At 40.5% G+C, this 25,186-nt stretch overlaps 1 protein-coding gene across 4 annotated transcripts in view; it reads left to right on the top strand.

Moving 5' to 3' along the window:
* The window catches only part of CRYBG2 (crystallin beta-gamma domain containing 2), a 104,966-nt gene extending 94,006 nt beyond the window's left edge, over positions 1-10,960 (top strand). For all 4 annotated transcript variants that reach the window (XM_072137059.1, XM_072137060.1, XM_072137062.1 and 1 more), the window contains 6 exons: positions 258-387; positions 2,778-2,917; positions 3,044-3,167; positions 3,382-3,540; positions 6,822-6,981; positions 9,959-10,960. In XM_072137059.1, the coding sequence (XP_071993160.1) occupies positions 258-387; positions 2,778-2,917; positions 3,044-3,167; positions 3,382-3,540; positions 6,822-6,981; positions 9,959-10,047 (802 nt within the window). In that variant the 3' untranslated portion in view covers positions 10,048-10,960. The remainder of the gene's footprint in view (positions 1-257; positions 388-2,777; positions 2,918-3,043; positions 3,168-3,381; positions 3,541-6,821; positions 6,982-9,958) is intronic.
* The last annotated feature ends 14,226 nt before the right edge of the window (positions 10,961-25,186 follow it).

The raw sequence follows: 25,186 nt of genomic DNA on the forward strand, positions 1-25,186 counted from the left end.
GCTCAGTATTTGGACCGGATGTTCCAGCCAGCACTGTTAGATGCTTGTTGGACTCATCATTCTCGTGTGTAAGGAGCCTTACTGAAATATTATTTTTACTGCTTCCAATGAACTGTTTGAGCTCATATTAGATTTATTGCAATTAACAAACAAGTTAGTTCCATTAGCCAAAAGGTTTTGTGCACTCCAGTTAATCTGCTTAATGTGCAATCGGCCTTGTAGGTTTTACACCTTTAATGTTTTTGTTCTCTTCACAGCTGGATTCTGTATGAAGGTGAGAATTACAGTGGGGAGCAATATATACTGGTCACAGGAGATTATCCTACACGCACTGCCATGGGTTGCCAGTCAATAAATGTTATTCGATCTCTTAAGAAGATTCCACTTGTAAGTATATGACTAATCAGGTCTATGTATTTTACTGATATGCAACACAAAGTGATGAGAAGTGGCACATGGTGTTTTACAATTGCAAAATTTGTATTGATAGTAATACAAAAATATTGCGGTTTTATGTATACAGAACTGGTATTACTGCAATATGCAATTAAATGCTATTACTGTACGGTGGCTTTCCATAATTCCCCTAGTACTGGTATATAGACCCAGTTTAACAGATACATCAAGTAGTACAGCCTTCAAATACATATAAAAAAATTCTTCCATAGTGCACAGTCAAATTGTGCAATGAGTTGTATTAATTACCAATATTAATACAGAATACAGAATGTAGACCCTGGGAATATCTTATTCAACGCATTGGTGCCTTGCATGCACTTTTTTATCTATGCGTAACTAAAAGTCCTGGCAGCTGCAAAATCAATTGAGGCCAGTCCTGGTCCTAAGACATGTGCATTGTTTATTTATGATACGGGTATAAGCTATTTAATGAAGCAGCGCAATGGTGAGTGGAGAGATGAACACATTTGTCATCTGGCTCTCAAAAATACCCGATGAGAACTGATTATCTAGGCACTGTACTTTTATACCCTTAAGCCCATTCACACCCAGCCCTATTTCTGACATTTTTAGAACCCAGCTAATTTTAATATTTTTGTTGTCATCATTCTAAGTCCATAACTTTGTTATTTTAATGATGACATCCCTATATGAGGGGTGTTTTGCGGGAGCAATTGCATTTAGGAATGACATAATATTTATTCTGAAGGAATGGGGTATGAAGTTAAATGCTACATCTGAAGTTAAGTCATTACAATTTAAAGAAAAAGAACAGATGTAATTTTATAAGGTTAAGTATAAATTTTATTAGAATTAACAATACATGATAAAAACATTTAAAAACCCACAAAACGGGTCAAAACTCAGGTCCCCCAGGTGTACACTCAGGTATCACCAAAATTCATAATTTTATAACAAATAACTTGTCATACTAAGATATATTTTGTACATGAATCAAGTCATACAAGGTATCGCATTGTAAGATTATTGGTAATACCGCTTTGCAACACATTTTCACTATTGCACTTTATTGTCTATTTTGCACTTGAGCTGCTTAACCAATCTACTTTGCACTTTAACTACTATGCGATACCTTGTATGACTTGATGCACTTTCATGTACAAAATATGTCTTAGTATGACAAGTTATTTGTTGTAAAATTATGAATTTTGGTGATACCTGAGTGTACACCTGGGGGACCTGAGTTTTGACCCATTTTGTGGGTTTTTAAATGTTTTTATCATGTATTGTTAATTCTAATAAAATTTATACTTAACCTTATAAAATTACATCTGTTCTTTTTCTTTAAATTGTAATAATATTTATTCTACATAACCTTAACTGAATAAGTATTCTTTACTGTTCCAGCAACTAAGTGAACTACCAGCTGTTTACTGCCAAGCACAGTGCTAGCATATTTTTTTAGGTTTAGCAATGTACCTAAATAACTTTTACATTTATAATTCAACATACATATATTATATTTTTTTCAAGGACACGTTAGACTATTGTTTTATGCGGATAGATACATGCTTACAATAATATATTTTTAACATTAATGAAAAAAGGAAAAAAGTATGGAAAAACACATTTTTCCATTTTTATATACTATATTCATATTGTAAAAAAAAGATCCCAAGACAATATAGTTTTGGAAAAAATACACTTATACTTGAGCTGTGTAAATTGATGATATTTTTATAATTTATGTGGTAATTTGGCTTAGCACAAGATGTGGAATGATTGGAGCAGAGCACATTATGGATATTGGCCTTTTTTCCTTCAAAACAGCTGGTAAACCAGACTATTACCAGAGTTGACAGTTGACAGAGTATACAGTATGTTTACTAGAGGATGAACTAAAATGTACAAATAAATTTTTATTTATACTATAATTAATAAAAAATATAAACCTAAAAGAAGAAGTAAGTCCCCACTTTTGCATTAATTTACATACATCCTAAGGTCATCATATGGACCAGGCTTTGCAGTAGATCTTTGGGCTGCCATCACATGTGGCGCTTGCATTGTGTATACAAAAATGCAATGCACGCACCCGATTGAGGGCCTTGGCCTGATTGCCTATGTGTTTGCATGTAAATGCATGCAATCGGTAACCAGCACCCAATTGCTCAGTGCTTGTTTTCCATGGAAATGCATACGCGATTGGGCCGAGGCCCACCTTCGGGTGTTTGCATTTAGTTTGTAAATGCAACACAAGCACCATGTTTTGCATCTGGTGACCGTTTTAGTATACTTTCGCAAATACATGCTGTATGTGAACAAGGGTTAGTTACTGTTCTTCTGTTTTTTTGCAGTATTTCTCTATTCCCTCAATTTCACTTCATGGTTTGGAGAGATTTGAAGGCAAGGAGCTCAAATTCACCAGTGCAGTTCGGAGCCTGCAGGGTGAAGGCTACAACAACCATGTGCTGTCCATAAAAGTGGCGAGTGGAATGTGAGTGATTGTTTATATAGTTTATATGTCATCCTATTTTCATGTCTATTCTTAATTATACAGGACTACTAATATGTTACAAGTTTTATATAATGTGCTGTCCATTTTGTTGTTCGATGGATGTAGATGGTTGCTTTATGAGCACAGCAATTTCCGCGGCAGACAGTGGTTACTAGAACGGACCCAAATCGCTAACTGGCTGACGTTCAGTGGGATTCAACGAATTGGATCACTCTGTCCTATAGAACAAGTAAGAACACTACAAATACAAAAGGGTGTCATCAGCAGCCTTTGGAGAAAATAAATATTTTGTTTTTACCTATTATAGCCATTAAAACCATAGTGTTGAGGAGTATGTTTCATTCTATTTTGTACTTTAAATAGCTTATATGGTAATTTTTCTAAAAATGTTGAAGCAGAATTAATTTGAACTTTAATTTCTTCATATCTCTACCCCATTTTAGAGAAGGGTATATTTTCGACTTCGGAACCGTGCCTTGGGCCTTTACTTATGTGTTCCAGAGCCAGCTGAGAACATGAAAGCTGCACGTGTTCAAGTCACTAAGCCCCGAGAGGGAAGTTGTGATCTTTGGTACTATGAGGAAGGATGCCTAAAGAATCAGGTAAGCCGAAAAACCTGCATTAAATATACTTAACTCATGCATCTGTAATGTTAATGCAATTCAATGGGGCAGTGTACACCAATGTATCAAAATAAGGTAAAACCTACACATGGTGGCAGGTTCTGCTCCTGTTCATACCTTTGGCTGCCATGTCCAGCAGTGTTCCATTATCCCTCAGTTTGCTACCTACTTCTTCTCCTATTGCTGTCCTCTCTGTTTAAAGGGTCAGTCTACCCCAAAAAAAATTTTTTGTATGCATTTCATCATCCCATTCCCTGAGCAAAGGTTCTTAGCTTTTCTAAGCTTTCTGGACTGTGACTATGTTCCTGATCTGTTATCCACATTGTATGACCTCAGTTTGTTTCTAACCTCCTAACATGTGTCCTCACTTAGGTTGTAAGCTGTCTGTCCCTGAGCATTCCCATTCCATGCACTATAAGTGTCACTCACCAGTGTGTGTCCTGTCTACTAGGCCAGCGGCTATGTACCCTAGGACCACCTTCAAATATATGACGTCTTCTTGCAGTGAAGGCTGGATTCCTATCCTTGAAGACCAGGGAATTGTACATAGGGGTGGCCCATAGTTAAATCAGTTGTATAGCATTTTTTTTTTCTAGAAGTACCAGAGTAAAGCTCAATTTGTAAAATAAATCTCTTTCTATTAAGAAAATGTTCCTCCCCTGATTCAGGAAGTGAGAAAACAATTACAAGGTTGGCGTCTGTCATTATTGGGAATTATTGGGAAAGTAATGGCAATTAAAATGTCAGTTCTCCCTAGATTCCTCTATCTGTATCTCTCTACGATTGATTCAATCATTATTTTGATCTTGAAAACGGTCCTAATTGCACCGAAATCAACTGATAAAGTCCCGTATTATTATGCAACCCATCTGCGACATATAGTCTCATGGAAGTCTTTGTCGGCCTATAATAGGTGGACAGATATAGAAAAGCTCTGGCTGGCACTGATAGATCCCACTGCTTCACCCACAGCGGATGTACCTGCGGCACTCTCTTGGCCCCAATGGCCTTCACCAGAGATATATGGTGCAGATGTTGTATTAGTTTCTACTTGGCGACACATAGATCCTCACTTTCTCCCTTTCTATACATGCCACACCTACCCCAGAGTTTTAGATAAGATTTTGTGGACTTTTGGAAGCCAATACATGTATTTCAATTTAAAGACCTAGCACACACTACAACTAAGCAACAACCTCTGTGCAGCATTGGAACAATTTCTCCTATTTCTACTACTTACTCCCTGATATATCAGTTCTGTCTCTCGACCCTAGGCTCAACTACTATACTGCCCCTTACAAAGTAAGAAAGCATATAAGTCTTTGCAGCTCCTCCTCTAAATGCTTATCAGACATATATGTTACTTATGACACAGCTGTACTTGGAACGTACTTGGCACGCCTACAAACAGACATGGGAGAAATGGCTGAGAACAACTTAACCAGAGTCAGTCTGGAAAACTATTTGGGATAAAGCCCTCAAAGGCTCCTTGTCAGCCTGGTATAAAGAAAATCAGTTCAAGATTTTGTTGCTATGGTATTGTAACAAGCAGCGGGTCCAACTGGTTTGACTTTGGGCCACACCCCTATAGAGGGATCTAGACTTTGCTGCAGAGAGATCGCAAGGCTGCTTCCTCTTGTGGTGGTCCCAGTGTGGATAGCAGGTGGCCCAGCGGCCACAGAAACACTGGTACATGGTACCAATGGGTCAGGCAAAATGGGTCGTCGAAGTCAGTCCGAGTCAAGACAGGCAGCGTACAAGCATAAACATAAACAGGCCGTGGGTCATGGCAGGCAGCAAAGGTTCAGAAAAGAAGCCAGGGTCAGATAGAAGGGAACACGGAGCAGAAACAAAGTCAGAGGAAGAGCCAGGGTCACACACGGGAAGACAAGCAGATAGAGACACCATACAGCAAATTAAACCTAACTAACAACCTTGCTCAGACACGAAGAGAAAAGCATGCTGGACTATATGATAGAAGGTGCGTGCTGATAGGCTTGGACAGAAAGAAACGCCCTTTTCCTTTAAGAAGGAGAGAGAGGTACTGCCCTCGCCCTAGAGGAGCTGAAGCATGGCCGTAAACGGCGGCTGAAGGTAAGCCTATGACGGGGACCGTGACAAGTGGTCGGAAGCAGTCCCCAGCGTTACAGATATCATATCCCTGCATTTCTACATTTCTATACCGGCTGGAGGTGTAATGCATCAGGGGCCTCGGTGTTCCACATATTTTGGGACTGTGCAAGTATACAGCCTTTTTGGGATACTGTCCAAGATGTGCTAGGAAGAGTATTGGGTGTAGATTTAGAACAAGACCTGGTTGCATATCTCTTAGGTCACCCACCAGTGGGGTTAGGGAAATCTTAATCTAAACTATTTCTCAACATTTTAAGCACTGCAAAAACTCTGATATCGGTACCCCCTTCCCTTTAGAGCTATGTTTCTCCATGTTGGAGTATATGATGACCTCTCTGTGTGAAAAAGCACACCAGTTCTCTAAAGTCTGGTCGCTCAGGGATGCTATTGGAGATGACTTATCCCAATGGTGTAAACTTCATGACTTCTCTCTTCTTTGTACACCTTGCTTAACCTTGAATTTTTTGTGTTATCATGGATGTGAATTGTCTTATTTTCTGAATGTTAATAGTATGAAGCTGTTACTTAATTGTAATCGAGTAGGACTATTTTTCAATACATTCATCCTTTTGATATTGGAGGAACTTCACTAGGACATAAACTCAGCCTATCTTCGGGACGGACCACTGCTAATACCATTAAGGGTCCTGCATGACCCAAGTGAAGTTGTTTGTCGTACACATTCTGCATACTGCTATTATTACTAATGTAATGTAATTCCTGTGACATTTTAATCTTTCAATGAAATGCAAGTAAAAAAAAAATATAAATCTCTTTATGACATAAAGCAGCTTAAGTACAGATCTATTTTGTGAACTGTATTTTAAGTTGAACTGCAAACATTCATTCTGATCTATATGGAGTGTTTTCCTCCATTTATTATTGGCAGAACAATGGCCCGCATCATTTATCGAATGTAGTGCAGGCTGTAGACTATTGTAAATTGAAAGACAAGATCTGGCAGTTACAGTACAGTATCTGTGGTTGGCAATGTTAAAAGGGTTCTGAGCGTAACTGGCAAGTGTATATGGGAAAGCACATATGTATGTATCTGTAAATGCACACTAGCACCAAGAAGATGTTGAGACATTTTTTTAAAAAATTAAGGAATGTTTTTTTTTTCATAGATGACACCTCAAATGAGTCTACAGGTAGTTGGTATGACTGCCCCTGGGACAAAAGTAGTCATGTGGTCAGAGGGGCGCAAGCCTATTCAAACTTGGTCAATTGAGGATTCTGGTCTTATAATGAGTCGTTTGTTTGAGGACTTGTGTCTAGACATAAAAGGTAAGAAATTATAGTTTTCTTCAGAAATGAAGTTTTCTTTACAGCATCGGCCCATAATACAGCAATTCTTGTCTCTTTCTCTAGAACCATATTCTCATAGTTGTGAAAATATTTGCTGAATTCTTAGTTATATAGCTATGGTGTGACATTATGTATGCAATAATTAAAAAGTATCCACAATATAGAAATAATGATGGCACTGCCCGGTACTGGGATCACAGGTTTTCACAACCTTTAGACTAGTACAGACCAAAGCATTAGGAGCAGGGGGATTTTTAGATGGCACAAGCGACAGCTTTTTTGCTTTTGAGTAATTACTGCTTTACTCTTTGTCTCCAAACTAATTTGTGCTTTAATGCAAAGCACGAGAAAGCAGAGGATCACTAGGGAGGCGGACCCGATTAGTCCTGCCCCCTATGACGTCTTCAGGTTCCTTAGTGACGGCACTGGCGTTGCTGATTTATTGGAGGTGTAAACGCCGGGGCCTCTGAGCTAGAGAAAGCACCAACTGGGGCAAAACAGCTGTTGCTCATGCGATCCAGGAATCCCCCTGCTCCTATCCCCTATGGCTTTGGCATTGTGACTTTTTTAAGGTGCCTATTAAAAGTGAATAATAATAATTAAAAAGAGTCACCATAACAAAAAGTCCACCCTATCGGACCGTCTTAAAATGAGCTAAATACAATATGTATCTGTGTATATATGTGATCTGTGTATGCTCTATATGTGTGTGTGTCTGTGCGAGTGTATAAATGTGTGTGTACGAGTGAAGAACTGTGTGTTTATGTACAGTATATGTAAGTATAAGTGTGTGTATACTGTATATGAGTGTAATATGTACATTTTTAAGGGGGCCCCATTCAGAAGTCTTCTATGGGACCTTGCCTCTCTTATTCATACGAGGTTAGGAGAAGCTCCTCATAACCGTCTTTGTATAGTGTTCACAAAACACAATTCAAATGCTACAAGTGCAGCAACTGGTAACTCCCGAGTGAAACACAATCAGCAGTAATGTTTTCCTTCCCAAGCAGCTATGGCTAGGGTCACACAATGCATTTGTAGCATGTTCTCAAAAACTTTGATGATTTATCTGAACTCAACAGCATTGCAGATACCACACCACAGTGTACCTTAAAGAGGACCTTTACCCACTTCACGCATATGGAGATTATCATAGCAGTCTGTAGGGGCTGCTACACGGGTATTCAGGGGTACTTTCTAGCCCCGACGGTTGCGGAGATATCAGTCCCTGTTTACGACCATTGTAATCTGTGTTTGGTCAGAGAGGAGGAGCTATGGCTTAAACTGGAGGTGTGCATTATGCTAATCTTCTCTCATACTGTCCAATCAGTGTCAGAGAAGCTACTATGAACGGTAGTAAGCTTTCATCTAAAGGTGGTGGTCACACACAATCCGCTAGTATTCTGTTGACATTGCGTTTCCACTGTTTTTATAAAAATGCAGCGTCACAAATTGCAGTGCAAACAGGATGGAAAACTGAGCGCAGTGTAAACGCAAACACATTGTATATACCATGCATATGTAAATGCAGACACAGTGTAAACTACATGTAAACATAAAAATAGCCATGTAAATTCAAACGCCAGACGGACATAAACGCAAATGCGATGCAAATGCCACATAAATGCGAATGCAATGCAATGTCACATATACATACATGTAAATACAAAAAACTCCACGTAAACGCAAATGTGACGCAAACTGAACAGAAATGTAAACCTGATGCAAATATGACATAAATGTAAAGCGTAAGTGTAAATGAGACAAACGCAGACATCACATAAGGTTAAACGTGATGAAAACACAACATAAACGCAAACGGCATAAAAATGTAAGTGTTAACGCGACATAATCACAATTGCCACATAAATGTAAGTGTACATGGGACAAACTGCACTTGCTCATAAGCACAATGCAAACGCCTTGTAAATGTAAGTGTAAGGCCCGTTCCACACTTGCGAGTGTGATGAGATGAACTCGCATCACACTCGCAACGCATGCTGCCGGGAACGCACGGCCCGAACGCTGCACCGCGGGAGTGAACTGACATGCTGAGTTCACTCCCGCGGTGCAGCGTTCGGGTCATGTGTTCCCGGCAGCATCACACTCGCAAGTGTGGAACGGGCCTAAGCGGGACATAAAGGCAAAGTAAACTGAAATCCGGAGCAAATGTGACGTAAACGCAAACTTCACATTAGCGTAAGTTTAAAACCAATGCAAACGACGTGTAAGCGTAAACGTAACTTAAACATCATGACACATATGCTGCATAACACAAACCGCACATTAATGTGAAGCAAATGCCATTTAAGCATAAACTTGCTGCAAACGCAACAACGGCAAACACAACATAAGCGCAAATTAAACGCAAACAGCACATAAACACTATGTAAACACCACATAAAATATAAATGCAATACAAATGTCACGCAAAGACAATGTAAATGCAAACATGTTATCAAATTTGCATTTACATTACGTTTGTGGTAACATTGCATTTGCTTTTACACCTTAAAATACGTACGCGCAATGTACATTGTGATTATGTAAACTTGGTGTAAACGCAATGTTAGCAGAATATTAGCCTGTGTGAATGTGTGTGAACACGGCATCTAGATGAATGTAGAAAAAAATTACAGCTCACAACTGTTCATAGTAGCTTCTCTGATATTGCCTGCCACTGGTTGGACAGTATGAAGATTAGAAGATTAGCATAAAACACACCTCCAGCTCCAGCCCCAGCTCCTCCTCTCTGACCAAACACAGATTACAATGGTCAGATACTGAGACTGATATCTCCGCAATAATGGATGCTAGAAAGAAAAGCAACCCTGAGTCTGTGTAGCCGCCCCTACAGAATGGCATGCTAATCTCCTTTTAAAGCTGAATTATTTGAAGGTAGCATGCAACTTGCTGAGATCCCACTTTTGCTGATGTTTTCTATCTATATTTTCAGGTGGGCACAGCTTTGACTCAGACCACGTTGTAGTGTGGGAGCCAGCGAAAGAAAGGCTAACTCAACATTGGGATCTGGAGGTGTTTTAAAAACAGCAGCAATGTGTTACCATATTCAAGTATTATCTGGGTTACAGATGTTCTGTTTATAACATATACTGTATTCCGCTACCTGCACATGAATGGTGGTTTTGTTTGCCCATAAACCATGGATCTATTGTCTGTTCTTGCAGTTAGTGTGTCTTCAGAATTGTTAATGTTTCTGAGAGGTTCGTGTGCAAAAACGGTTCATGTGTCACTCATATGTGATACGTTTTTGCAAACCCACAAAAAAATGATAGACTGGGAAATTAGATCACCACCTTTTCCAAGCCCCTTGAAGGGTTACATGATTGTGTTACCTTAACTGATCTGCAAATATGGACAGAACATGTAATACACAGCTGTATTTTTCACATTCCTATAGACTTCAATGGGAGGGCGGTCAGCTCATACAGAGTGGCCATTGGAAATACATGGGGACTTGTGCTAGCTTCTGAAACAGCAGCTAGCACACATACCAAAAACTACATGTTCACAGTACATGTTGAAGATTAAACCTATTAAGATATTACTCAAGTAGAGGAGCCCATCATCATCCCCATGCTCCTAACTACAGTATTACTTAAGTAAAGATGCAGACTTTATGAACCTTCTACTCTGATATGATGACCTGTGATGAACTTTCCTACCCACATACAAACCAACTGATATATAGATTCTGTAAAATGTGAAAATCCAGTTGAAGATGATGGGATATGGTACCGTAGAGGTTTCTTGTACAGCATTATCCAACATCTCTGTACATCAAATTTGAGATACCAGAATATTTATATTATATATACATATATATTTTTATACAGTTTTGCAGTCTTTGTCTTTCTTTTCTAATGCACAAGTTCGTGGTGATTTTGTATATACTATTCATGGGACTTATTAAATGAATGAACACGCAACTGGTTATGTAAGATTTCTTATGTATGTGAATGTACAACAAGCAAAAGCAAAGATGATAACAAGCATCACGTTATGGACAGGTTTACAGAATAGGTTCACTACACGCTATGTTTCTGGGAAAGTGGAAGATGTTCTTGGAGTCTTCTGCTGCAGCCATCTTCTGGCTTCTTTACACTGGTCTGGTCAGTTGTTCAGAATATAGTGAAACATTGAAAATGTAAGGATGACAAGAAACATGGCTGACACGTGTGGTGTTCCATTGGTTTCTGTAACAGTTCTATTTGTTCCCTATTTAAAAAGAAAAACAAGATGTAAATAACTTTTACATTATGAACTATAATATTTTCACATGAGAAGATAAAGACATACAAGTGCAGCCGGCATCAGAATCTGAACATTTTTCTTAAAAAAACCCAAACCTTTATACTGGCCTCAGCCCGGAGTGCTCAGTGTTTGGTTGTGAAACCACCGTAGTACACCCAGGCATCACTCTGTAAATGCTGTTGGTATTGTACATGCACAATGAAACTGTGGAGCTATTCCATGCTTCAAGGAAGCATCATGAGAGAAGTCACTATAACTGAGAGCTCTGAGTGTCCACTGTGGCTAATTGGACTCAAGGGAAGTATAAAATTTTTTTCTTTATTGTGCCCATGAATAGAGCTCTTTGAGGCTGATTTGGGACAGTAAACCACAGGTCATAAGGACATCTAGTTGGTTTAGTGTCCTAAATTAACCTAACAGGTTCTCTTTAAGTCTTAATTCTCCAATAGAGAACTGCAGTTTTGACAGAGATCATTGCAGTGGCAGCAGTTTGACTTTTTCAGCACACGACAGTTGGGTACACATATCTTAACAGCCGTGTAATTCTGTTTTGTGCTCCTGTCCCAATCTGACTAATAGAGTGGTGTTGGCAATCTCATCAACGTAAAAATCCACTCTGTTACATGTCCCACTATAACGTATTGTCCAGTTGGCGTTATCCACTACTAGTCCAGGCATAATATAACCCATAAAGGGACAGTTAGAGCAATATATACCGTATTTTTCGGCCTATAAGGCGCACCTAAAATACTTTAATTTTCTCAGAAATCAAAGGTGCGCCTTATAGGCCAGTGCGCCTTATATATGAACTTATACAGAAATGTACTACAAACAAGATGTACTGTACATTTACCAGTGTTTAATAGCTCCATCCCCAGAAATTTCCTGCACCTTCCCACACAGTATACAGGGTCCCTAGCTCCTGAAGTGCCCTGGCACCACAACTAACATTGTGCCCATCCTGCCCTCCCCTAGCACGGAGGAGCTGCCATAGTGCCAACCAGGAGGCAATCATCATCATCAGTAAGAAATCCCCCATACCTGCCAGCCCTGTAACAGGGGAAAGAGAAGGAGCCACAGGGAACCCCACAGGAATAACACCCTGGCTGAGGAGGGAAGGAGAGGGGGCAGAGGGAGACAGCTTAACCCCTGCTGCATCACCCTGCATTAACCCCCAGAAGCCCATACCTCTGAGACCGGAGCGCTCTGACACGCTGAAGACAAGTTTCACGGGAAGTGTAGCTGGCTTGAACTGTGCACAGGTCTGCCACCTGCTGGTCATTTTTAGGTACTGCATTTGATCCTGCGCCTTATACTCCAGTGCGCCTTATATATGAACCTAGATGTCTTAGCAGGCATTTATTAGAGGTGCGCCTTATAGTCCGGTGCGCCTTATAGGCCGAAAAATACGGGTATGTGATATATCATCAACTCAGACTATGCAGTACCTATGACCTATCTAAAAAGCGTTGCTGCATAACCATTATTCCATCATTTTCTCATCACATAAATTTATAATACAGTGCTTGTAACATAGTGAGCAGACTAATTAAGCAGCCCCGGTGAGCAAAGCTGTGGTAGAAGCGTGGCTCTTTCAAAACACGGATAGCTGGGTACACGATTCCCAATAACCGTGTAAATCTGTTTATACTGTCACCAGTCTGGCCAATAGTGTGGATTTGATCCGCACAAGCTACGCATCATACCTTGTCCTATGTGCTATCATTACATTTCTGTCTAGCTGACGTCACTCACTATGCAGACTACACAGTGTTTTTAAATACTTATTCCCTTGTGCACCAAGTAGTATATGCCATTTGTGCTGTTTTTTTTAAACAATTTTAGTGTTTTGAATAAAAGTGACGTTTTATATTCACCTTTCTCTGCCCGGATATGGGCCTGCCAATGGCAGTTTTGTAAAAAAAATGTTATGAATCCCAGCCGTGACAGTAGGTCCGTTCTTTATTGAAATTTTGTTGACAGATCAGTTACAAGCAGTCATGTGCCATACTCACATGCCAGTTAGTATGATATGTTACCACTCTGCTACTAAATGGTCACATGCAGGCCATCAGATACCTGAAGACCACTGGAACTGTAGCACAGCATAGATGGGGGAAAGGGAGAGGTAAGTAGTGTTTTTTCTGTTATATTTTACAGTATTTGGGTAATTATTTCAATCTTGATAACGCTTTTACAAGAATAGTAGAGCTATGATTTGAAGAAGCTGAAAACCATTCTGGTATGTGAAGATATTGAAGGGTTTCCCAATTACAAAATTTGGATTCAAGTTGTTCTGAAACAAAAAAATAAGTTGTACATTGATGTTGTCTTTCTCAATGGGTAAATATTTAATTAACAAATGCATATTTTTTCAAATCCGATTTGCTTAAAGACATTTAATCTATCGATCATGTTGTGGGTAAGTACTTGCAGTGTGGGAAACACATAAACAATAGGCCATTGCCTACAATAAAAACCTAAAAATAGCCAGCAGTTGTCTGCCCATCAGTTTAATGTTATAGTATTACTGATTTAAGAATGATTAGCAAATTGTAAGTTGTGAGAGTGACATGAAGATAGTTATAGATGTCTCTCATATGTGTCAAAGGTTCCAGGTAATAAATGGTGTGTTCATTCAAAAAAGACTTGTAGTGGGGAAAAGTAGGGAGAGTTTCCCAATCCCTAATAGATTTCTGTGTTTTATACCTGTCTTGGTTGATCAGCTATGCCTACAGGATTGAATAAAACAGGTACAGACACAGTGATTTATGGCTCAGTACTTGATGAGAGCCGAGACTGTATAATGTCCCAGATTTTGGGATATTATACTACTCAGGGATTGCTAAGAAGGCTAAATATGAGACAACAATACTAAAGTTAGTGTGATGCCACACTTGGCATTTTTGGTCTGTTTTTAAGCATGCGATTTTCAGTCCATTTAAAAACACATGCATTTTTAAAATACATCTGTTTTTTTACTGTTTACCATGCATTTGGCTGCTTTGAACCTGTTTATTAAGATAATCCAGTTCTAGGCACTCAACGCATGGTAAACGGTCAAAAACTGATGCGTTTTTTAAAAATGGACTGAAAACACATGCTTGAAAACGCAAGTGTGCCATCGTAATCCAGCTCACCTCTGTTGCTCTGTGTTCATTAATTGAAGTGGCCGGCTCATGTAGCTCAGCTGGTCTGGCTCCACAGATGCTAGTTTGCAGACAGAAAAACAGGGGCTCTGGCTAGGTAAATGTGAGGCTACAATTTCATATAAAATCCATCTTCTTTATTTGAACATGTTAAAAAACATTTGTTCTAATAAGCAATCCATCTAGATGGCAAAATGCACACGAAAAGGTGCAATTTATCAAGCAGTATCGCTCTTAATCATACCTGTGCACCACCTGGCCTGTGTAGCATGGATAGGGGAAGTGAGGGGGTGTATAGCCAGTGATGTCGCTGGTGGAAGGTGCCCTCCACCACTATATTGTGAGTAAGTATACTTTGTTTTGCCATATTTTGCTACTATTATTGTGGCAGATATATTTATTAAGTGTAAATGCTATATGTGCTGGATCCATTGGTAACTGTGAAGGCCAAAAGAATGGTTGTAGGTAAGGCCATATAAAACGGTTAGCAGTTTCTTATGTATGCAGGACAGAGGGTATAACAGAACCATGAAAGTGCTAAATTCACATGGTAGAGCACACTATCTGCAATACAATAAATACAACACTAAAGAAAACTCTTCTGAGAATTTGCATAAGGTGGTTTAGCACGAAATACAATACAAGTTACACACAAATTAAGAACAGAAGAGGTACCTACTATTTCTCAGACAAAATGTTAAATTGGATAATATACTAAAAGAGGAAGCCTCTTATTTCTAGAAGGGCAGCTACTATAGGGAACAGCGTTTCCCCAGACATTTTTGAAAAAACATAGAACATAGCTGACCTCCAATGGAAGTGTTTGTTCCTGGGGAGCCCATTGCCCACTATGTTGATACATAATAAAAAACCAAGAACATTCAAGTCTCTGGGGCCTTCTTAAACCTGGAGCCGGCCCTGAGTGATACACTCACACCATTATACATGTGCTAGTAACACACACATGAATTATGTTGGGCTTATCCTATGTTATGGTTTTTTGCGTGGGTATAATAGCTAAGTTGTGATGCTTCTATAATATCATGGATAGAGTTGGGTTCAATTCACATTAAATAGTTCAGCATGGAAATAATTATTTTACATGGTCTTACCTACACCAATTCTTTTGGCTTTCACAGTTACCAATGGATTCAGCACATATTGCATATATTTAAGAAATATATCTGCCACAATTATAGTAGCAACATATGGCAACACAAAGTATACTTCCTCTCGTCCTACAGGCAGCACTGATGGGTAAGAGTCTGGAGTCCTAATTATGACAGAAGAACACAATAACAATGTTAATTAACAATAAATCAATTAACCGACTGCCCTATAAGTATCCTAGGAGTCAAGGAAGAGGCGTGTGTTTTTTTCTTCTGTCCTAATTAGGTTTACTGCCAGTATCCGCTTGCTCCCCTGAGGCCTGGGCTGTGGTGCACGTCCAGCAGGGTAGAAGCAAATGTTTTACCAGTGGCAATCTTGGTGAAATTACATTCTGAGGCTGTCCTTCCCCCCGTGGTGGCGGAAGTCCAGTATTTTCGGAGTTTCTGGATAAACTCCCCTCCTACTGCGTCTCCCATTGGAAGCGGGAACCGCTGTATTCTCAGGTACGGCTTTTGAATAAGCAGAGAAGTGGAGGTCAGATTTGTGTTGCACTCAATACTTTGGGGTATAGCTGCTGTTTTGCCGCATCTCCCCCTTCCTGAAGCCACCATCTACAATGTACCGTAAGGTGGTTTCTATATTGTTGTGAACAAAGCTCTTGCTAACCTTAGGGCTCAGCGCGTCCCCTGCATCCTTTTCTTATGTTAGAAGGATTTGGTTGTTAGCCCGGGTGTCGCCTCTGACCAGGTGCATTGCATTTCCTGTTGGGAATGTTTTAAGGCTGTACTGTTCAGGTATGCTCTCAGCACCTGCCAGGCAGCAGAGTCAGTCTGAGCTTAAGGTTTGTTCCTTTCATGAGTGCCCTTGTTCCTTCATTTGGCATGTCCTAACACTTGTTGTTTGTGTTACAGATGTCCAGCCTTGGTAAAAGGAAGAGAAAGTCTCATCATAGAGACTGTATTAGCTGTGAGCAGCCTATACCGGATGATTGCCCTGATGATGTTTGTGCCCCTTGTGCAGCTCCTGCTCAGACTTCAGGAGGAGACGTATTTTTTCAGTGGATGAAGGAAAAAATGTCTGCTGTATTTGATGAGATGAGTTCAAAGAAAAAGAAGTCTAAAAGACATCATAAACGTAGGAAACATCATAGGCAATCATCTTCTATATCTTTGCCTTCTAGTAGCTGCTCAGAAGCCCAGATAATTTCTGGGGATAGCCCTGAATCGGAAGGTTCTGGGCCAGATGTATCTGAGGATTTTTTCTGTTTCACAAAGATAAAACCTCTAAATTGATCAAGGCGGTTAAAAGTGTAATGGAGACAGATGAGTCTCATAATGACTCTGTTAACCAAGATGCACTTTTTATTTTCCCAGAAAAAAAGCCAAAGTATTGCCTAGTCATCCTGATCTTAAAGTCCTCTTTGAACAGGGTTGGTCTAAGCCTGAAAAAAGATTTGATTTGGGGTCTCGTTTTCGAGCAGTATACAAAATCGACCCTAAAGAATCTGAAGAATGGGAATTGCCTCCCAAGATTGATATCCCAGTGGCTAAACTATCTAAAAAATCTATTTTTCCTGCAGATGAATCTTCTTTACTTAAAGACCCTCTTGACAGGAAAGCTGACGCTATGCTCTGCAGAAGCTATCAGCTCTCAGCAGCCATGGCTAAGGCATCTCTTGCTACTGTGCCTGTTGCACGAGCCTTAAGATTATGGCTAAGCCAGATTGGTCGGGACATTTTGGATGGAGTCCCTAGAGAAGAAATTTATGAGAATTTGTTTTCTGTTAAACTTGCAGGCGATTTTCTGTGTGATTTTTCTCTTGACTCTTTAAAACTTGCATCTAAGAACATGCTAACGGCTAACTCTGCACGTCGTGCCCTGTGGATAAAGCCCTGGACAGGGGATGTAGCCTCCAAACATCACTTCTGTTCACTTCCCTTCCACCCATCTTCCTTGTTTGGGAAAGACCTGAAGGAGGTGTTGAAGAATCTTAGTGAAGATAAGGGGAACTCTTTTCCACAATTAGCCAGTACCTCCAAAAAACCGAGCTTTCCACCTAGAAAAGCAAGACCGGAAAGACCTTTTCGTGCATTTCGTAACCGACGTAGAGGAGTTCAGAAGTCTAAAGACAGAACTGTCTTCCACAGTAAAAAAAACGAGAAGCCTGACTTCTGACGCCATGCCAGGTCTGTCTCCAGTAGGTGCAAGGGTGGCAGACTTCGCTCACTTATGGACAGACATCACATCCGATGCTTGGGTACTGTCCACAGTAAAAAAGGATACGCTTTGGAATTCGACAAGATTCCGCCAGAAAGATTTTTGAGTACAAAAATCGAGAAATCTCAGATCCTTCCCTTGTTGCACGAATTTATCCAAAAAAGAGCTCTAGAAGAAGTCCCTTTGTCAGAAAGAGGAAAAGGAGTGTACTCCGCCATATTTGCTGTACCAAAGCCAAACAACAGGTGGAGATTAATTATAGACCTCCGCTATCTAAACAGATTCTTGACCAAAATTGCAATCAAGATGGACTCCATAAAATCAGCCACCGCCATTCTACAGCAAAGCAACTACATGGCCAAAATAGACCTGGCCGATGCCTATCTCCACATTCCCATCAGGAGAGGTCACAGAAAATATCTGAGAATAGCAATTGTGACCAATTCAAGAACTCTTCACTACCAGTTCACCTGTCTGCCATTCAGCATTACATCAGCCCCTCGCGTCTTCACCAAGACCACCATAGTTCTGGCGGCTGCACTGAGACTTCGGGGGATACAGATCGTGCCCTATTTGGACGACTGGCTGATCATAGCAGAGAATCAATCTCTCTTGAAACTTCATCTTCAGATGACAATCGATCTTCTACAACAACTGGGTTTCCTAATCAATTGGGAAAAATCCCTTCTTATTCCAACAACCAGAATTCAGTTCCTGGGGTATATTCTCGACTCGTGCAGTATGACTATTCATCTTCCTCAGGAGAGAATCTTGAAAATCAAGCAGTCCGTGCACTACCTTATCAAGACAATATGCACAACGGTCAGAACAGCCATGAGGGTCCTGGGTCTGATGACTTCAATAATAGAAGCAGTTCCTTGGGCAAAGGCACATTTCAGACAGCTACAACTCAACATTCTGGCTGTTTGGAACAAATCTCCAGCAGGATTCGACAAACCGATTGTACTAACTCCTCAGACCAGAGTCAGCCTCGGTTGGTGGTTGAGGAAGAATTTGGCGTCCGGCAGATCTTTACGTTTTGTTCAACCCCAGATCCTGACAACCGATGCCTCATCCTCAGGTTGGGGGCCCACCTCGGCAATCTCTGGGTTCAGGACAAATGGAATTACACAGACAGGACTCTGTCCTCAAATCAAAGAGAATTGAAAGCCATTTATTTAGCCCTGAAATTCTTTCAGACCCAGCTGAAAAAACAGCATGTGAAGGTACAGACCGACAATCTGTCATGTGTTTATTACATAAACAAGCAAGGGGGTACCAGGAGCACACCCCTCATCAAACTGTGTCAAAAGATTATCTCCTGGGCCAAGGAAAACCTTCAGAGTCTGTCAGCAGTCCACATTCGAGGGTCTCTGAACACTCAGGCAGACATTTTAAGCCGCTCTCAACTAAGACCAGGGGAATGGTCCCTGAACAGTGTTATCTTCCAACAGATTGTCAGTCGGTTCGGTTGTCCACAAATGGACATGATGGCGACCAAACAGAACTCGAAGTTGCCAATGTTTTGCTCTCTTTACAGGTCAGACCAACCCTATGCAGTGGATGCCCTGTCTCTTCCCTGGACCAACCTGTTCATTTACATATTTCCTCCGATACCGCTCATTCAGAGGATACTTTACAAAATCAAAGAAGAGAAACCGAATGCAATTCTGATCCTACCATTTTGGCCACGCAGAGTATGGTTTCCTCTTGTAATGAGGTTGTCCAAGGGCGAATATTGGAAACTTCCTGCAGTTCCACATCTCTTGGAACAGATGGGGTTTTTCCATCCATCACCACAGAAGCTACAGCTTACGGCCTGGAGATTGAGAAGAAGACCCTAACAAGTCTAGGTCTTTCATCCAGAGTTATAAAGACATTGTTGTCAGCTAGAAGACCAGCGACCATTAAGTCCTATGGTAGAGTTTGGAAAGTCTTCACATCCTGGTGTTCAGATAATTCTGTATCTGAACCTTCAGTCTCAGATATTCTTACTTTTCTACAGGATGGCCTTGATAAAGGTTTAAAACCTGCTACCTTGAAGCTTCAGGTTGCTGCAATCAATGCTTTAAATAACAATAGATTCTCATCTAATCATTTAGTACGGAGATTCTTCAAGGCTTTAAGGAACATCAAACCTCCTATTAGGCCACCATGTCCACAGTGGGATCTTTCCTTGGTCCTACATCATCTCACAGAACCTCCCTTTGAGCCTATACAGGAAGCTTCTCTCAAATGTTTATCGTGGAAGATCTTCTTTTTAGTTGCCGTTTCCACTGCTAGAAGAATTTCAGAGCTGCAAGCCTTATCCTGCAAAGAGCCATACTTACAGATAAGACCAGACTGCGTCATACTAAGAACCGTTCCATCGTTTATTCCTAAAGTGGCCTCAGTTTCTAATTTAAATCAGGAATATTATCTTCCAGCTTTGTGTCCAACTCCTGCTAATGCTCATCAGCAAGTTCTGCATCTTCTGGATGTTAGAAGATCCGTCTTGACTTATCTAGAGAAGACAAAATCTTTTAGAAAATCTGAATCTCTGTTTCTCCAATTTCAAGGTCCATGAAAAGGGATGAAGGCCTCTGCAGCCTCTCTCTCTCGATGGATAAAGCAGAGTATTTCTATGGCTTACAGAGCCTTGGGACAACCTTCACCTTTACAGATTAGGGCTCATTCTACAAGATCTACTGCTACTTCCTGGGCAGAGTATGCAATTCTCTCTATAGATCAGATCTGTCACGCAGCTTCTTGGACTTCTTCTAATACTTTTGCTAAACATTACAGGCTGGATGTCTCCTCAGCTGGCTCAGCCTTTGGCGTATCGGTGCTATCTACAGTGGCTTCGAAAATTTGTCCCCCCCTTTGATTTGCTACCTAAATCCCATCAGTGCTGCCTGTAGGACGAGAGGAAGATCTAAATTTTGCTTACCTGAAAATTTCTTTTCCTCGAAGTCCAAAGGCAGCACTATTATATTCCCTCCCAATAAAATAATTTTTTTTTTTTTTTTTTTTGCTGCATAAAACACGCCTCTTCCTTGACTCCTAGGATACTTATAGGGCAGTCGGTTAATTGATTTATTGTTAATTAACATTGTTATTGTGTTCTTCTGTCATAATTAGGACTCCAGACTCTTACCCATCAGTGCTGCCTTTGGACTTCGAGGAAAAGAAATTTTCAGGTAAGCAAAATTTAGATCTTACTCACAATATAGTGGTGGAGGACGCCTCCCACCAGTGACACCCCCTCACTTCCCCTATGTATGCTAGTTAGAGCTACACAGGCCAGGTAGTGCACAGGTATGATTAAGAGCGATACCCCTCGAAACGCATCACCTTTTTATGTGCATTTTGCCATCTAGATGGATTGCTTTTGAGAACAAATGTTTTTTAATATGTTCGAATAAAGGAAATGAATTTTATATAAAATTGTAGCCTCACATTTACCTAGCCAGTGTCAGAGCACTGTTTTTCTTATTGCTAAGAAGGCACCTAGCGCAGTTAGGAATGTTATCTGCTATCAACTCCTTAATGCTCACTGACGCATATATATATATATATATATATATATATATATATATATATATGCGTCATGGAGCTGTTAAGGAAGTACGTGAGCCCTCCTCATGCAGACTTGGGGTTTGCTGCATTATGGGTGTTAACCTTTTAAATGACGCTGGCACCGCCATCTTGGGAGGATCGTCAATGCTAGTGACGTCATCAGGGAGTGGTGATCCATTCCCATGACAGCTTGGACTCCAGCATCTGTCAATGGGAGATATCTGACACTGCCCATATATTACAGGCAGTGGCAGATCACCTGCAATACTGCCATCTACTGCAATACAATTACTTTGCAGTAGATGGTAGTAATACTCGGACTTTATAGGGACTTTATGTGGTCTATAAATACAGTAAAAAAAAATTTTAAAAAGTAAAAAAACCTAAAAGTTCAAATCACCCCCTTTCTCTTACAACTAATCTAAAAATTAACAAAAGAAATCATAAACATGTTAGGTATTGCCACATCCCTAAATGCCCAATCTATCAAAATATAAAAATGGTTATTCCCAGTGGTGAACCCCGTAAAAGGAAAATAGCGCCCAAATTTTGGAAACCCCACTTTTTTGCCATTCTGAATCACATTAAAATGTAAAATAAAGTGACCAAAAGGTGGTACAGTCCTTAAAAAGGTAGCAATGAAAACGTCAGCTCATCACGCAAAAAAGTGACAACACACACAGCTATTTACACTGAACTATGAAAAAGTTATTAGCGTCAGAAGATGGCGAATTACATTTTTTAAAAAATGTATTAAAACACAATTATAACCGAACAGTGTGTAAGTATTATATGATCTTACATTTCTCACAAACACTCATCAAACACCATTACAATCTTGCTTTCTTAGTCATTTGCAAGCCAGATAAGAGACTGCTAATATGTGTGTCAAGCTTCATCCAACTAAGACACCAAAGTGATGATAAATGTGCACTACGTCTTATCCAACTAAATTGACGACAAAATGTGTTACACTTTACCCAACTATTGCGTCTAAATTGGGACAATACGTATAAGAAATAAAAAAAAGAAGATTTTGTCTTTGATACATTTTGACTTTTATATCTTGTACTCATTTCATGATTAAGACTTTTCTGAGAAACATTGTTATTCAAGCAACAAATACCTCAACAGTGTGAACACTGCACAATCACCTCAATCACAGTACACCTCATTTTCCAACCAGTATATGTAGCCATACTCCTATAAATGTTGCTAGTGATTTTCTTAGGTGTACTATTAGGTGCATTAGTTTGATATATTTATTATTTTTGAAATATGCATGTGTTTTTATTCGATTGTTAGGGGTGGGATGTTGGACCTCTAGTAAATTAATGTTTTAATAAAACTGTATTTTATCGAAAAACATTTTCTGTGTAGTTCATTTGCAGCTATAATTGGGTGTGTCTTAAACTGGTGCTCTGGACACTTTGTAATATGGTAGGAACAATCAGACCATCTAGGGTTAAAGAGGGGGTCTAAGAAATGGTAAAAAAAAAATGTAAAAAATAAAAATAATAATAAAATATTAAAAATCCAAATCAACCCTTTCCCTAGAACTGATATAAAACTAAATAAACAGTAAAAATCACAAACATGTTAGGTATCGACGCGTCCCAAAATGCCCGATATAAAACTGGCTGTTGCCTAAGGTAAACCACAAATAGTACCCAAATGTCTGAAACATGACTTTTATACCATTTTACATAACATAAAAGCTTTTATAAAAAGTGATCAAAAGGTCGCATGGTCCTCAAAATTGTAGCAATGAAAACGTCAGCTCATCTTGCAATTTTTTTTTTGCATACATTTGTGAAAGTGTATTAGAACACAATAAACCTATATAAATTTGGTATCATCATGATGGTACAGAACCAAAGAATAAAGTAGATGTATCATTTGGAGCGCACAGTGAAAGTCGTAAAAACTGAGCCCACCAATTTTACCACATTTAGAATTTTTTCCAGCTTCCCTGTACACGGCATAGAATAATAAATAACGTCACTGAGAACTAAAATTTGTTACACATAAAATAAGCTCTGTACACAAAAAAATTAAAAAGTTATAGATTTTTGAAGGTGGGGAACGGAAGGAAAAATGGCTGCATCCTTAAGGGGTTAATGTACAGTATGCACCCCATCTTGACAGAAAACGGAATGTAGATTTTTTTTGCTAATTTATTAAACAAGAAAAATAAAACTGCTCAGTATTGAGCAGAACCACCTTTTGAGCTAGCACAGCCATCAGTCTTCTTGGAAATGATGCAGTTTTTCATGCCTAGATTCCTCTGCCATTCTTCCTTACAGATCCTATCTAGTTTCCTCAGATTGGATGGTGAACGTTGTTGGATAGCCGTTTTCAAGTCTCTCCAGAGATGCTCAATTGGTTCTGGTCAGGGCTCTGGCTGCGCCAGTTAAGAATGTTCACAGAGTTGTTCTAAAGCCACTGCTTTGTTATTTTGCTGTGTGTTGACGGTCATTGTCTTTTGTTTGAAGGTCCAGAGCACTATAGAAGATGTTTTCATCCAGGATATCTCTGTGCTTGGCTGCATTAATCTTTCTTTAATTTCAGCCAGTAGTCTGTCCCCGCAGTTGAAAAACGCCCCCATAGCATGATGCTGCCCCACTATGTTTTGTACCATGGGATTGTATTTGGCAGGTGATGAACATTAGAATTAACACCAAAAAGTTCAATATTCCTCTTATCAGACCAGAGAATGTTATTTCTCATAGTCTGGGAATCCTTTATGTGTTTTTTTGCAAACTGTATGCAGGCTTTCATATGTCTTGCATTGAAGAGAGGCTTCCATTGGCACACTCTGTCATAAAGCCCTGACTAGTGGAGGGCTGCAGTGATAGTTGACTTTGTGGAACTTTCTCCCATCTCCCTACTCAGGGCCGGATTAAGGTTGGTGGGGGCCCCTGGGCGCAAAATCTGGTGGAGGCCCCCACTGAGTGCAGCGTGCATACACGTCCTCCTGCTCACTATCCACTGTCCACGCAGTAACACAGCTACATACACCCACCTCACCCCCAGTAACACAGCTACATACACCCCCCTCACCCCCAGTGACACATCTACATACAGCCGCCTCACCCCCAGTAACACAGCTATATACACCCGCCTCACCCCCAGTTACACAGCTACATACAGCCGCCTCATCCCCAGGAACACAGCTACATACATCCGCCTCACCCCAAGTAACACAGCTACATACAGCTGCCTCACCCCCAGTAACACAGCTACATACAGCCGCCTCATCCCTAGTAACACAGCTACATACAGCCACCTCACCCCAGTAACACAGCTACATACAGCCGCCTCGCCCCCAGTAACACAGCTACATACAGCCGCCTCATCCCCAGTAACACAGCTACATGCAGCCGCCTCGTCCCCAGTAACACAGCTACATACATCCGCCTCGTCCCCAGTAACACAGCTACATACAGCCGCCTCACCCCCAGTAACACCGCTACATCCAGCCGCCACGGGCCCCAGTAACACAGCTACATACAGCCGGCTCATCCCCAGTAACACCGCTGCATACAGCCGCCTCGGCCCTAGTAACACCGCTACATCCAGCCGCCACGGCCCCAGTAACACAGCTACATACAGCCGCCTCATCCCCAGTAACACCGCTGCATACAGCCGCCTCGGCCCTAGTAACACAGCTACATACAGCCACCTCATCCCCAGTAACACCGCTGCATACAGCCGCCTCACCCCCAGTAACACCGCTACATCCAGCCGCCACGGCCCCAGTAACACAGCTACATACAGCCGCCGCATCCCCAGTAACACCGCTGCATACAGCCGCCTCGGCCCTAGTAACACAGCTACATAAAGCCGTCAGTATACACTGACCATATATACAC

Source organism: Engystomops pustulosus, chromosome 2 (genome assembly GCF_040894005.1).
Source record: "Engystomops pustulosus chromosome 2, aEngPut4.maternal, whole genome shotgun sequence".
NCBI lineage: Eukaryota > Metazoa > Chordata > Amphibia > Anura > Leptodactylidae > Engystomops > Engystomops pustulosus.